The 14,754-nt window shown below is 45.1% G+C and overlaps 3 protein-coding genes across 4 annotated transcripts; 1 reads left to right on the plus strand and 2 right to left on the minus strand.

Annotated features, from left to right (window-relative positions):
- Positions 1-93: 93 nt before the first annotated feature.
- Positions 94-3,583, plus strand: LOC105558407 (origin recognition complex subunit 4). Its single transcript, XM_012006067.1, has 5 exons — positions 94-615; positions 762-1,088; positions 1,173-1,670; positions 2,134-2,286; positions 2,372-3,583. Exons 1-5 carry the CDS (start codon positions 400-402, stop codon positions 2,531-2,533), a joined length of 1,356 nt encoding a protein of 451 aa, XP_011861457.1. The 5' UTR covers positions 94-399; the 3' UTR covers positions 2,534-3,583.
- A 35-nt stretch (positions 3,584-3,618) lies between these two features.
- On the minus strand, positions 3,619-6,340 carry LOC105558405 (putative ammonium transporter 3). Of its 2 annotated transcripts, XM_012006065.1 has the most exons (11): positions 6,195-6,340; positions 5,757-6,042; positions 5,536-5,693; positions 5,325-5,436; positions 5,043-5,248; positions 4,538-4,669; positions 4,338-4,433; positions 4,183-4,271; positions 4,023-4,112; positions 3,857-3,944; positions 3,619-3,797 (listed from the first exon to the last, which is right to left on the minus strand). In XM_012006065.1, exons 1-11 carry the CDS (start codon positions 6,328-6,330, stop codon positions 3,622-3,624), a joined length of 1,569 nt encoding a protein of 522 aa, XP_011861455.1. In that variant the 5' UTR covers positions 6,331-6,340; the 3' UTR covers positions 3,619-3,621. The 2 variants fall into 2 exon arrangements, with proteins under 2 accessions (XP_011861455.1, XP_011861456.1); XM_012006066.1 differs by lacking the exons at positions 3,619-3,797; positions 4,023-4,112 and having other exon boundaries at positions 3,868-3,944; positions 4,139-4,271.
- Positions 6,341-7,021: 681 nt separating this feature from the next.
- LOC105558404 (gamma-aminobutyric acid receptor-associated protein) lies at positions 7,022-13,717 on the minus strand. Its single transcript, XM_012006064.1, has 3 exons — positions 13,366-13,717; positions 7,874-8,071; positions 7,022-7,311 (listed from the first exon to the last, which is right to left on the minus strand). Exons 1-3 carry the CDS (start codon positions 13,453-13,455, stop codon positions 7,246-7,248), a joined length of 354 nt encoding a protein of 117 aa, XP_011861454.1. The 5' UTR covers positions 13,456-13,717; the 3' UTR covers positions 7,022-7,245.
- Between the last annotated feature and the right edge of the window lie 1,037 nt (positions 13,718-14,754).

Raw genomic sequence — 14,754 nt, forward strand, 5'->3', positions numbered from 1 at the left:
GCTGCTCGTGCCGGAAGGATCGACCGGCAATTTCGGACTCGACTCGCGTAAGTGAATTCACGCGCGCGCGAGAGAGAGAGACGCGTTCGCGGTGTCGCCGGATTCCGCGAGACGCGGCTGGGTTGTGTTTTTCCCCTCCCGATTCGGGGGTATTTTTAAACGTTTTGCCACACAGGTGTATTCGCTCGTCTCCTTTTTTTCCTCTCCCCGTGGCACCTCGGCGTTACGTGGCCTGCCGGGATACACAGCGTTGTTTTATTTATAGAAAACCGATCCGTTCGGCTTTGGACTAAGCGCGTCTCAAAAGTGACATTTCCGACCGTTCAGTAGACCCCCCCCCCTCCCCGTCGCTTGCAGGTCTTCCAATTCTCTCGGGGTAGCTCGAGACCAGCCGGGACGATGAGCAAGAAGAAGAACATGGCAATCGACTTCCAGGACAACATGATTCTGCTCACGCGAAAGTACTTGAAGCGTAAGATAATGTGTCCCGAGACCAAGTTCAGGCATCACGTCAACGAGCGGCTGCACGTGCTGGACTTGGTGAAGCGCACGGTCGAGGTAGGCGAGAGCAACTCCGTCTTGCTGGTCGGGCCCAGAGGCAGCGGCAAGACAACGGTACGATTCCGTCCTCCTGTGACTGTACAAACTGCCGATACACTTCTCGGTACAGAAACGACTCGTCGATCGGCGTCGACGACGACGACGAGTCGTTTCCTATAGACTGGTCCGTATTGCAATCAGAACAAATTGTGTGATTTCAGCTCGTCAGTAGCGTCCTGAAGGAGTTGTCCGCTTTAAAAAGCTTCAAGGACAACGCGCTGATAGTGAACCTTCATGGACTGGTGCACACCGACGACCGTCTGGCGCTCAAGGATCTCACGCGGCAGATGCAATTGGAAAACGCTGTTGGCGACAAGGTCTTCGGCACGTTCGCGGAAAACCTGAGCTTTCTCCTGGACTGCCTCAAGTCCGGCGACAAAAACCGCTCCAAGCCGGTCGTCTTCGTGCTCGACGAGTTCGATCTGTTCTGCGGGCATCACAATCAGACGTTGTTGTACAATTTGTTCGACGTCGCTCAGTCGGCGCAGGTAAACGCCTCGAGCTGGACGAGAAGCGCGAGAGGCCGCGCGTAGATGTTGGCGCGAGCGAATAATTTCCACTCGACTTCGTAGGTGCCGATATGCGTGATAGGGATAAGCTGCAGATTGGACGTCATGGAGCTGCTGGAGAAGAGGGTCAAGTCGAGATTCTCGCATCGCCAGATCTTTCTGTTTCCCGGCGACACGTCGTCCTCGGAGCAGCCCATGTCCGCGTTTGACGATCGTCTGGAGCTGTTTCGGGACCTCCTCAGCTTGCCCGACGACGAGAATGTGAATAAAGTCGAGCAGCAGTACGACGATTGTACAATAGATCCGCAATTCGGTTCCATGTGGAACGAGTACATTAAGAGTTTGACCGCCAACGTTACGATGGTGAATTTACTCAAGAGAATGTACCACATCGACGTGAGCGAGAGGAGCTTCAGGAATTTCCTCGCGGTAGCTGTCTCGACGTTGTCGGAGAAGCATCAGAAGCTGGAAGTGAATGACTTCGTAGAAGCGAGCAAAATCTTCTCGGAGGACGACAAATTGTTGATGCTCGAAGGATTGTCCATTTTAGAGATGTGTTTGGTACGTTTTATATACTTTATAACCGTGTCCTGAATCCAATTTCATTTGGCAGTATTTAAACCGAATTTTTACCGAGGAAGACCCGAAGCAGGGTCGAAACGTTTGCTATTGGAGAGAAAGTTTGATTCTAAATCGTGAGAACCGAGTTCCATTCATTTTGTGGCTCACATTGGCACTCTCTCTCTCTCCCCCCTTTCTACACATTTTCTTTTTGGGAGCCCTCGCAACACTTTGGTATTTCTTGGATTGGTACTTTGAGGAATGAAACTCTGTGCGGGCGTGCAAATCCGTGGTGTGATGCCCACGAAGATGCATGCGCAGTCAGGAGTCTCTCAAGTCGTTCAATTAGAAAATCGAATTCCAACAATGCAATTCTCGTTCCCAGTCACCATACGCTTCCATAACACTTTGGTATTTATTCGGTGGTGTTGTAAAATTGACATATCTCGATATATTGTCACAGATAATAGCGATGAAGCATGAGACGGAGATTTACGACGGCGAGCCATTGAATTTCGAGGCGATATACAATCGCTATATCAAGTTCGCGAATCAGAACTCCTCTATACAATCTGTCCAGAGACCGGTCATCATGAAAGCTTTCGAGCATATCAAGGTGAGAGATGCTTCTCCCATTAAAATAATTTTTCCTCACTGGGTTCTCGAAATGCGCGGATGGCTAACACGTGTGTATTCCACAGAACTTGGAGATCCTGTTGCCAGTTGGAAATACGAATACCAAGTTCGAGAAAGAGTATCAATATTACAAATTTACATTAACATCGCAGCAGGTTGTTGAGGCTGTGAAAAATTATCCTGGTCTTCCTACAGAAGTGTCTCAGTGGGCGTCGAGCAGTATATAATAACGGTATAGGTTCAAGTATCCGACCTATTGTGTTCCATAAGATTACACACTACGCGTAACTAGTAAGTTTCCCTATCACGTAGCGACGTATAGAATAAATTTAGACATAGGTATTTATATCGCTCTAGTAGAGAAGGAAATACATTTGTAATAATGTAGGAATCGATAGCGTGCTAATCTTTTAGGTGCATTTTTATATGTTAAAAGTATTAAGCATCCTCGTACTCTCTTAATTATTGATCGCCGCAGGAATCAAGTGTTGTGTGAGAAAATTTCATCTATATGTCATGCCCTCCAAAAGACGTGTGATACTCTAGTCTTACATCTCTAGAATATTGCCACATTCATACATGTATATCCAGTTAAATTTTCTAAATTTAGTTTAGAAACGATTTCTTGACGTATCGATCATTTAGAAATAGAGAGTCGAAAGAAATATCACGAAAAATGCAGTGAGATTGTAAATACTTTCAACGTGCATCAGTACAATATCTGAGAAGACAAAGGGAGAATGGTATTTTGTGAATATATATATATATATATATATAAATATATATACAGTTCCCAGGAACAGTTCCTGCCAATATACAAACGAGAGCATCGAAATAGAGCGTCTGGTGTACACATCTTCGATATATGAAAGACAACGGGGAAGATGCATAAATATTTATCGAAATATTTTATTTCCTATAATAACAAGCGTCTTATCGAGCGTCACGGACGATTAGCTAGTTCACTCGACTCGAATATCTGTGCCATTGGCTAAGCATCGTGTTAAAATTCAGTTTGTCTGTGATCCACTTATCGTGTCCATTTATCTCGGTGTCGTGTGCGCGTGCATGTGTGTCCGCGATCAATATTTGTATGTATGAATGCGTAAAAATTTAAGTACTTATTAAGAAACGTGTGTCTCTCTCGCACGTACACATACACACATACACACACACACACACACACACACACATTGTTCGAACGTATCTGAATACGACGAAATTAGGATGTGCACGTGTTTATACATTTGTAATAAATTTACACATCTGACAAAGTACCGATACGGGTCTCACTGTGGGTTCGTTTCCTTTTGATCTAATCTATCCAAGCGAACTGCGGCTTCGCTTCCGCGGTTATCGCGGAGGAGTCCGCGATCGTCCTGATCCGGGAATTCCTCGCCACCAGATTCTTCGACGACTGTCGTTTCTCAAACTTGGCGAGACCCGCCAGCTCTTTCTTTCTTTTGTGCTGAGCAAGGTATGAATCGTGACCTGCGTCAAAGGCGCGCGTTACTACGCACTTTCACAAATTACAAACAATTCTGTCTTACCAGGATTCATCCCTACGGGCGGTACGTTCCTCAGTTCCTTCTCCATGGTGAACGGCCGAAGCGCCGACATGGCACGACTCACGCCTATCTGCAAAGACAAACATATCTCGCACGAGTTAAATGTTAACGGTTCAGAAAGAAATTGAGGTAATAGAGAAATTCGTACCGACGAATGACGTATTCTGTGCTCCACGAGATCAGCTCCGAGCACTTCTTCATAGACTGACATTCTAATCGGTATTATCTTATTTATTATCTACGAAAAAGACAGGCGTTACTTACATCTTACATGTACATTTTCTGTTTAAAGAGTGAAGTCGTGATACCCATAGCAGTATGATAGAGCTGAGAAAACTCCAAACCGTCAAGCAAAGTGCTGATAAGCTTTGTACTCCTAATAGATACCAGCCGCCTCCTACGGGGAAAGAATTCACGTGATGCGGAAGAGGCAAGATACGCTAAATTATTGCGCTGTACGAACCCTTGAACAAGCCCTTCCTTCCACCTGTGGTATCGAGCGGATATGGATCATCAGCGAATAAACCGATGGCGACCACGCCCCAGATACCACTTGCGCCTATACTTAAAGGGAACGCGTACGTTTGTTATCGCGATGGCCAGATACGTTGTGAGAAACTTAAAACAATTGCACGCATCTCGGTGGAATTAACGTGAACGCACCGTGAGTGGCGGCTGCACCGACGGGATCGTCTATGTGAAGTTTGTCTAACGCTGGCATTGCGATACACGTGATAAAGCCGCCTACCATCCCGACTATCATCGCTTCCCAGCCTCTGTAGAGGAAACAGCCACCTAAGGCAACGTCGACGGTTTTGAGAATCGGTTCTGCCTTTCACACGGTTTCTGTACACGGGGGGAATTTTCTCTTAAAACTTACCCTGGACATCACGTAATCGCGCGACAACGCAGCGTCTCGAAGAATTTTATCAGTCTATTGAAATTTTACTGATAAAATGTACACTGCAACGTGGCATTTTGAAAAATTTTAAGAGAGTTTACTAGAGAGAGTAAAATGTATAGTAAAATTTCTACATTTGCAAATTATGCATCTTACTAGTAACATTTCAGAAAAGTCTCATAAAGTTGTTCAAAGTGCCGTGTTGTCCCACGATTTTCAGGGTAATTGTTAGGAGAAAATTCTCTCCGTGTACTAATTAAGCATTACCGGTAACTGCCACCAGTGCTCCAAGAACACCGTTTATCTGGCTGAGGATGTCAATCCCATTTGGATTAGTTAAACTGAATCCCAGACCGACCAAGCCGCCCCCCATGCTGGCTATCATCGTGGCAACAGCCGCACGAGCGGCGTACGCCCATCGCTCACCGGTTACCCCACCGGTGCTACCGCTGTTGAACGCCAACCAGCCCCACCTGCGATTAATAATCCCTTTTCTACTCTGCGACTTGTTGCGCTAATTATCGCGGTAATCTGCGATGATTGCTTTACCACAGCACAAACAGCCCCATAATAGCATTGACCGGTGATCCGAGCGGCAGGGGATCGATGCCGTTGTCGTATCTGCCTATTCTAGGACCGAGCATGATGGCGCAGGCCAGAGCTGTATAAATTAATGGGCACGCATTAACGGGTTTATCGCGTGAAGTTTATCAGTTTATCGCCCGGCGATGATTAATCGCGTTTGCACATCCCTGACTACCTGAAATACCGCCGACGAGGTGCACCGTGCCCGAGCCCGCGATATCAACGGCCCCCATGCGGTTCAGGAAACCGTGATCGCCCCACACCCATCCGGCTGGCAAGCAGTACACGATAGTGTTGAGAAACGAGAAGACGCAGTACGCCTTGAAGTTACATCTGGAAATGCAAAATCGCGCAATTGGCCACGTCCATCCGCGATATCAGCGCGCGGATAAATACCGTTCCGCCATTGCGCCGCTGACGATGGTCGTCGAAGTGGTGGCGAAGCTCAATTGAAATAGAAACGCGGCGCAAATGGCGCCCATGTACTCGTCGTCGACGGGAGGGTCCACGAATATACCTCCCATACCGACCAGAGGGTTGTTGGGCTTGTCCAAGCCGAAGCTGAATCCGAATCCGAACATCCAGTAAGTCAGACCGCCGAGAACAATATCGACCACGTTCTTCATCATGATATTGACCTCGTTTTTCACCGACACACACCCGGACTCCAGCATTCCGAAACCTACGGGGGTTTGTAATGGGGGATTAACGTGTACTCTCGCGCGCACAATAGTGAAGGCGCCGCGACAGTAACGGTAGTAACAGTTTGTGCCTTAATCGGCGACGGAAAGTACAACTCACTTTCATTTTCGGAAAAGTTATTCTCCGTATTACCTGTTTGCATCGTGAAAATCATGAAGGAGCTCGTGACGATCCAGTTGCTATCCTCTTGCGAAAGATTGTACATCGGACTAATATATCTCTCGACAGTAACGTTCGTGCCATTTTTCTCTAAACCCTCTAGTTCCATGACGTTCAAACTGGGCTACCTAGTCGGTAGAAGGAGTTGGACTGCCGATGGCTTCGTTCGCACACAGCGAGCGTGCTCGGGACAAACAAATAAAAAATTTAGGTTGCGCGAGCAAAACAAGTCTGGCACTGGTATTGATAGCGACGTCAGGACTTCTGTCAGCAACCGATCAAGCGGATTCTATTAAAAGCCAACTATGAATCGAGAGAAAAGTAATTACAAAAGAACATAGAAAATGCCAGGTGTTTTCAACTTTTTTTTATTGGCCTTACATTTTCTAGATATTACAGAAAATTTTTCTCACTTACATATATCCAACAATTTTTCTTCGTCCTTTTATCAATTAAATAACGTCAAAATCATATGTAACATTAATCTAATGTGGAAAATGATATCACGCATAGAATTCCTGTCGTCTATAATCACACTTCGAATTTATAATGGTATGATTACTAATTTCAGAGAACATTATGATTATAATGTGCGGTGAAACGTAACTCGTGAAAATATTAATGATATTTGGCAATACAAAGACTTTTTTTTCGGTTTTTCCTCTTTTGTTCTTTTTTTTTGGAGTGGCCAGGCTATAGACATTACATGATCATCCTTCTGCACAAAGTTAGTTGTTCTTACAACGTACGGTGAACTAAAGTTCTCTTAGGTGGCAAAGAAAGAATGGAATCGACAAGCATTTATCATCCAAGGGTATATAACTGTGCAGCTGTTTTTTTTTTCGAAGGAGGCAAATGTGCAGCATCTTGACATAAAATTTCACACAAAGTATATCGATAGATGTAATTTTGTATGCTCGTTTTTTTTTTTCGAAAGCACCTATGAGCACTACGTCGGTAAATGGGTAGGATTTTGGTTGCTGAATCCCTTGCTGTCACGGAAACTCAATCATCCCACGGGGTTTTAGTGGCCGTATACATTTTCATCGCTATACGCTATATATAGGAAGAAATCCTCTTCGTGATGTTCCTGTGGACAAACGTTGACAAGATTAGAGCGTTCGCTGGACGAAACCGGAAGCATCTTCACTCGCTTTACTGTAAGGCTGATGGCAGAGAACGATCCGTAACGGCTCAAGACTGTCTTAGTCGTAGACGTAAGGCAAGGCAGAGAAAAACTCGAGTAGTGAAGGTCTCTTGTATAAGACCTGAGTTTTTCTCGGGCTTGCCTTACGTCTACGACTAACAATTAATAAGACAGCCTTAAGCCGTTACGGATCGTTCTCTGCCATCAGCCCAAGACTGTCCCGAGTCGTAGACGCAAAGCAGGGCAGAGAAAGACTCGAGTCGTGAAAGTCTCTTGTGCAAGATTTGAGTTTCTCTCCGCCTTGCCTTACGTCTACGACTTGAGACGGTCCGAAGCACTTGCGGATTCTCTGCCATCAAGCCCGGTCTACGATGAGTTGTTAGTCGTAGGTCACAAGTCAGAACCGTACGTCGGTTTCACCCGGAAAGGAAATGGATTTACATGTAGTTCCGACCTCTGACCAACGACTTGCTGCAGACCAGGCCTAGCAATTCATTCTAATTACCGCGTAAAGGGAACCCATGGTGGCGCTTGTCGGAGGAATGATATTGTTGACGAAGAAGAACAGGGCATCCTCGGGACGCAGATGAATCCTCTTGCGAATTAAAAAGTAAAACTGCCCGACGGTCAAGTCAGAGGGCACCAAGTACTTTTGCTTATCCAGATCACTGATCTTCGCCTTAGGCGCCTTCTCCACTATTACCTGCAACAACACATTACGTTATTCACATTCGTTATTCTCACGCATTTCTCTCTCTCTCTCTCTCTCTCTCTCTCTCTCTCTCTCTCTCTTTTTAATACACAAGGCTGCGACGTCTCGATTAGTCGCCGCGAACGCACGGAGCAAATCAATCTCGGCGCATCCGCGTGACATTGTTCGCGCGGACAATGAGATTTCAACCTCCGCTAGCGAAAGCATTAAAGAAGGTTTAAACCTTTGGCTCGCTGTCCGGACGAGCTTTGGAGCACACTTAGCGCCGTGAGAGAATCTGAAACGCGTCCAACTGTTGAATAACAGGACTCGGACGCGAAGTCCTGTAATTGAACCCGGCGGACGAGTGCGCGTTGCGAAACGGTAGGTAATCTCGCGATACGATAATTTCGCGCGAAACTGCCGTCATGTGATCGGTGACTCACACAGCCGCGAAGTAAACACGATCGTTCCTACCTTTTGACGATCATCGATACCGAAAGTAATCGCGCGATCAGTTACGAGTCGGGGTACATTTCGGAGTTTAGATCTTCAATATCGATTAAAAGAGATTAGCCGTACATGTACAGCGGAAATTAATCGCACGAAGGTGGAGTGGCCGCTCCAGGTCAAGTCTGTTTCCAAATATTTACGCGTCTTTCTTTCTCCCGATCGAAACGACTACGATTTCTATCAGCGGAAAGATCCCCCCCCCCCCCCCGTTGAATCCGAGAGAAAAATATATTTAGAAGAACACAATTAACTTTGACCAGCGGAGCGTAATCGATTTGCGAGCTCTTACTTTTATCTGTCGACTTTTATTTCACGTTCAAATCCACCCGAGGGGGAAACCGCTGAGGGTATTGTGGCGTACAAAATTGCTAGGTATTTTTTGGGCATTAGGCCTTGCCGGGGCATTAAAGATAAAATAAGATACAATGAGATGAAACAAGATAAATAAGGTAACGTAAGATAATAAGGTAAAGTAATGTCCATTGACAAAAAAATCATTTTCACTAAATAAATAGATTTGCCAAAAATTCTTCTTACTGAAGTAAATATTTATTCTACTTAAATGAAAATATCAAATTTCAAGTAAATGTATTATGAGGTTTTTTGACAGGCTCGTCTCAGTTAATACATAAAGAATTTAGATGAGTTTTAGGCCAATGTTTTTACGAGCTAAAATTAATTTACTGTCTCATTGTTATGATGTCAATACAAGGGTATAATGTATAACGTCGTCAAGCTTCTATAATATAGTTTAATAAATAACGGACGTTGACACCTTGTAATTATAAAATATAAATAAATGTATTAACGATTAAGTTATAAATATAAAATATAAGTTAAATAAATAACGGACGTTTCGACTCTACTTAGGACGTTTTCCAGCAAGGACACAATGTGACACAGTGTAACACTGTGAATCATTACATCCTTGTTGTTTGCCAATGTTAAACAAGGATGAAACGATTCACTGTGTTACACTGTGTCCTTGCTGGAAAACGCCCTTAGTCTTCTTCAGCGAACATGTCTTTGTGATTGGATGGACCGGGTTTCCTTTTCTTTGTGTCATCTATTTCTTTGCTTCACTATTTTTCATTCCTTAGTGAGAACAGTGTTGCAAATTATTTGGAAGGTTGCTTTGGATCCGATAGACTTTGTTGGAGATCGAGAGGTAGTCTATATCGAACGGTACTGTCTTTCGTCATGTTACAATAGAGTGGTTACAATAGTGAAGAAATAGATGACACAAAGAAAAGGAAACACGGTCCATCCAATCACAAAGACATGTTCGCTGAAGAAGACTAAGTAGAATCAAAATGTCCGTTACTTATTTAACTTATATTTTATATTTGTAACTTAATCGCGCTAATACATTTATTTATATTTTACATTTACAAGCTGTCAGCGTCCGTTATTTATTTAATTTATATTCTATTGTTATAACTTAATCGTTAATACATTTATTTAAATTTTATAATTACAAGGTGTCAACGTCCGTTATTTATTAAACTATGGTTGCGGTCAAGCTGCCGCTATAAATGCTTCGAAGCGTTTCTCCTCTCTTTCCATCTTTACTGAAGGAAAAGAGCAGAAGAATACTTCGGGACACTCTAAGCGGCAGCTTGACTGCAGCCTATATTATAGAAGCTTGACGACGTTATACATTATACCCTTGTATTTACATCATATCAATGAGACAGTAAATTAATTTTAGCTCGTAAAAACATTGGCCTAAAACTCATTTAAATTCTTTATATATTAAATGTATTATATTAAGTAAATTAATTGAAATCATTACATTCTCCACATTCAAATAAAGACTTCGTGAGATATAGAATACTATTTGTTAAATGAAATAATTGTTTTTGTTAAATAAGAAATCCAATCTTCTTCGCGGCGAAAATTACATCTTGGTAAACATTTTGTGGAATTAAAATAAAATTTTTCAAATTTAAAACTATCCATTCTTGGATATTTAATAAATACCTACTTGAATTAAAGCGATGCGTGTCTTAATTTGTTCATTATTTTTTAAATTGAAGTTAAGAAGGAGCAACCTAATGAATAATTTTCTTGAGTAGTGTCTTTTTGGATCAAGATATCTTTTTACCAGTGTGGGAATTAGTGGGCATTGGTGTACAAGATTTTGCTCAGCGGTTTCCCCCTCGAATCCACCCTAGTGGCACAGTATATTGGCTAAACACTGGTCCAATGTTGGTTGTATTAGAAGTGCACTTGCCGATATCGTGAAGTCTACATTGGCCATGGAACGAATGTAAATATTGCGCAATTATACAATACTAGATTTCTATTGACAATGCGTTGGCCAATATTTAACAACGTAATAAGAATATTGGGTACGATATTAAACCAATACGAGGAGGCGTCCATCTTTCACAATATTGGACCAATACTGGGAACACTTTTAGATTCACATTATTTCCCAATGTTGCGCCAATATACAGGGTGGAACATTAACTATTAGAACCTTAAATATCTCCGAATCTATAAGGCCCAGAGGAAGATTTGTGTAATCAAAATTCCACGGTACGAAGGGGGCTATCATACCCATACAGCACAGATGGTTGCAGTTACATTGCAGGAACGTTGCAATCTTGCAGATTGCAGTGCAATCTTACACAGACATTGCAGGGATATAAAATTGCAAACTTTCGATAGCAATATTGCAGCAATGTTTCAAAAATAATAAAAATACTATATTTTCTATTAAAAAAATTTTTCTAATTACGAGAATTTTATAATGTTGTTTTCGTTGATACCAATAATGCGCGAATTATTAAGTACTTGATCAGTGCGGTGTTGCTCGCAATCTCCATCTATTGCTAAGCGACATAATCTCCTTAGGTTGCTTCGCAATAGCTTGCTGTGTATTGAAAAAGGCCCGGATGTAATTAGTAAATTCTCTGCTTATGTACAACAACAAATTATTCCAAAAATATTGCACTGTAACATTGCTATAATGTTGCACTGTAATCTTTCTGAGGGCGGACATTTCAACGTTGCAGCAATGTTGCGCAACGTCGCTGCAATATTGCAATCTTGCAATGTGACATTTCTGCAATCTTCCTGCAATCTTTCTGTGCTGTGTGGGTAATAGCGATAATATTTTTGTCCAGGTGGAGGCGCTTCGGGGATACCAAGGTCATCTTAATTTTTTAAAACGGGTCCCATATGTTTTTCTCCCATAATATGATAGAGGAGCTCGAAACACGTTCGGAACTCACGACACAAGAGCATTGCGCAAGATTTAATGGAAAGAAAAATCGATAATACGTTTTTATTATCGAATGAAATTTACGTTTACAAAAGATGTTCGAAGTGATGGCCATCATTATCGATGCAAGACTGGATTCTTCCGACAATTGATTGGCTCGCTCTTTTAATAACGTCAGGAGTTATTGATGCACCGGCTGCGACATTCCGTTGTTGCATGTCTTTTCATCGATTTTTCTTTCCATTAAATCTTGTTCAATGATCTCGCGTCGTGAGTTCCGAACTTGTCCCAAGATCCTCTATCATATTGTGGGGAAAAAAAAGTATCGGACCCATTTTAAAAAATTAAGATGACCTCGGTATCTCCGAAGCGCCTCCACCTGGACAAAAATATTACCGCTATTATGATAGACCTCTTCGTACCGTGGAATCTTGCTTACACAAATCTTCCTCTGGGCCTTTCGGAGATATTTAAGGTCCCAATAGTTATTGCTCCAGTTATTGCCCTGTATTGCGCTACTAGAACAGATTTTTACTTGAAATATGTACAAGTTTCGAGTAACTGGAACTCGGTGCTCTTATCAAAAAATATCACGCGGAGTTTCCCTACCCCAGGCTTTTCTTCATCATTTGGAACTTAATATCCCTCGCACTATTCCCAGACTTAATTTTAGTCATCGTTGTTCTACAAAGTTCAGGTATAAATCTATATTTAAACGTCGAACAAAGGTAAGAGCTCGCAGATCAATTATGCCCCGCTGGTCAATTAATCGCGTGCCCCTAAATATATTTTATAAAACTTCACCCAGTAACCTGCGCTGGCCTCTTGTCGCCCGTTAATTCGATGTTTCTCATTTGCCGTGTATTATAAAGCGAAGGGGATCGAACAGTGCGCAATTCGCCTCCGAAAGTCAGGTTACCAGCGGCTTGTAACATTGGAATAGAAAACTGGCGTCGTTACATTCCCGGCGTAGGTTCGAAGAGGAGATTCATGGTTCGAGCCCAGCACAGCGGAGTGTCGCAGACCAAGACAACGAGCCTCTAGACGCCTCTGGACGCCTCCTCGCGTCCAAAGTCTACGTCGACGACGGGACGGGACGGAACCAGGTGGGGGAGAGAGAAATCGAGACGCGTCGCGGGGCCCGACGTAAATAAATTCCAAGGTAAACAGCCCGACGCTCGCGTCGAGGCGCGCTGTTGGGAAACCTCGCAGATTGCACGTTGCGGAGCAGATCAATACGCGAGCGGGGGATGACGGGTTGTACGTGCATACGCGAGGAGCAGCGCGATAAGTGCGCAAAAAGGAGAGAGAGAGAGAGAGAGAGAGAGAGAGAGAGAGAGAGAGAGGCAGGCGCCTCCCGGGGAGAAGCGTCTCGTCCGGACGCGGGGATACGCGATATGCGACGCAGAGCACGACCTTGGAGGGGCTTCCCCTCCGCCGCCGCGGAAAGGGACGGCGGCGCAGCTCGGCAGCGAAAGCGCCGTTGACTTTCCTTCCGCGTTCTCGGGGCCGCGTCCCGTCCGGAGGGCGCCTTTACACGCGGCCACGCGGGGATACTCACGGGCACCCGATCGGGATATTTCCGCCGGATCTTCTCGCCCTCGGCCTTCCTCTTCTCGAACGGGTGCTCCTCCTTGTACTGGAACTTCATGGTGCCCCGTGTGCGAGGGGCCCGCGCGGCGCGACAACAACGGCGATCACGACCACGACGACGACGATCCTTCACTCGCGTTTTCCAGCTCGCCCTTTCGTTCACGCGCGCGTACTGGCCTCTCTCTCTCTCTCTCTCTGTGTCTGTCTGTCTCTCCCTCCGCGGCAGTCGCTGAATCAAATTGACACGAACGAACACGAAGCGGAGCGGAGACACTCTCTCGAACAACAATCGTCGTGCGTCACTGCGGTTGCGCGCGTCGCACCGCGCCGCGCCGTCGCCGTGCTCGCCTTCCGCCCTCCGCCGCGGGAAAATAGTCCCCCGCTTTCTGTACTCAGTTTCGACAACGGGATTAAGTTGAGATGATCAGCGAGAGCGATCGCTCGGCTGTTCGACGACGCTTCAGCGCGGGGATCAGCGATCGTTGCGGAAACGAAATCCGGGATGAGATCCGAGAACACGTAATGTCACGATGACGGGACAAATTGGGACAAACGTACGATCGACACCTGCACCTCGTCGAGCTGCACCTCCTCGCGCCTCCTCTCTCACTCTTTCTCTCTCTCGCTCCGACGCGGAAAGTTCGAGAAGGTGCAGCCGCGGGGGGCAGATCGCGTGCGCGCGCACGTCGAGAGGTCGATATATCTCGACGCGGCTCGCGCGGCAACTTCGCGCCTCTCGATATTTCGAATCGGCGCGTTGCGCGGCGCACGGTCGCCATCGCGGTGGAGCAGCCGCTCGAATTTCTCGCGTGCGAATCCCGGGGAGGCGGAAGAGGAGAAATCTGCCGCGCGCGCGGAGATGCGGCGCGTGTCGCACGTCGAGTACCGAGATCGTCCTTGCTCTCGGCGTCGGCGAGGTCCAGCGCGGTCCAGCCAGGCCTCGAGAACCCGTTGGCCCGAGCTCGTCCCCGAGCCCTTTTCATTCACGCGCGAGTTCAGCGAACAACGGACGGTCGTCGCGATCGTCACCAGGTATGTGGCTTACGTTCCGGTATTGGGGTCTCCGGTGAGAAGCGACGCGTCGATCGCGGTGCCAATTTGTCGACTCGACGTCGAGTCATTTGTTCGCCGGGTCAAAGCAATTTGACGGTGTCGATCCCAGGTAGAACAGAAAAGTCATAATGATATCATTAGGATGTCATCATGACATTATTTGTCACTTAAAAGTCACTAATAAAAAAATGATGCAAAAATGATGTAAAAATGAAAAAGGAATCGTACACTATATTATAGATAAAAGCGTCCTTTGGTTTTTAAAATATTTATATCGTTTTAATATACATGTTGTTGAAGTAAA

This window comes from Vollenhovia emeryi, unplaced genomic scaffold, assembly GCF_000949405.1.
Source record: "Vollenhovia emeryi isolate VEMERY1.0 unplaced genomic scaffold, V.emery_V1.0 DF939347.1, whole genome shotgun sequence".
NCBI classification, from domain to species: Eukaryota; Metazoa; Arthropoda; class Insecta; order Hymenoptera; family Formicidae; genus Vollenhovia; species Vollenhovia emeryi.

Bases quoted from the DNA above. Each gene is read 5' to 3' on its own strand.
- LOC105558405 (XM_012006065.1), bottom strand. From the start codon at position 6,330: ATGGAACTAGAGGGTTTAGAGAAAAATGGCACGAACGTTACTGTCGAG. The intron at 6,043-6,194 runs GTAATACGGAGA...AAACCCCCGTAG, and splicing joins GATTTTCACGATGCAAACAG to GTTTCGGAATGCTGGAGTCC. The intron at 4,272-4,337 runs GTTCGTACAGCG...CTTTCCCCGTAG, and splicing joins AAGGAAGGGCTTGTTCAAGG to GAGGCGGCTGGTATCTATTA.
- LOC105558404 (XM_012006064.1), bottom strand. From the start codon at position 13,455: ATGAAGTTCCAGTACAAGGAGGAGCACCCGTTCGAGAAGAGGAAGGCC. The intron at 8,072-13,365 runs GTGAGTATCCCC...GTGTTGTTGCAG, and splicing joins AATATCCCGATCGGGTGCCC to GTAATAGTGGAGAAGGCGCC. The intron at 7,312-7,873 runs GTAATTAGAATG...GTTTGTCCACAG, and splicing joins CCATGGGTTCCCTTTACGCG to GAACATCACGAAGAGGATTT.
- LOC105558407 (XM_012006067.1), top strand. From the start codon at position 400: ATGAGCAAGAAGAAGAACATGGCAATCGACTTCCAGGACAACATGATT. The intron at 616-761 runs GTACGATTCCGT...GTGTGATTTCAG, and splicing joins GAGGCAGCGGCAAGACAACG to CTCGTCAGTAGCGTCCTGAA. The intron at 2,287-2,371 runs GTGAGAGATGCT...TGTATTCCACAG, and splicing joins AAGCTTTCGAGCATATCAAG to AACTTGGAGATCCTGTTGCC.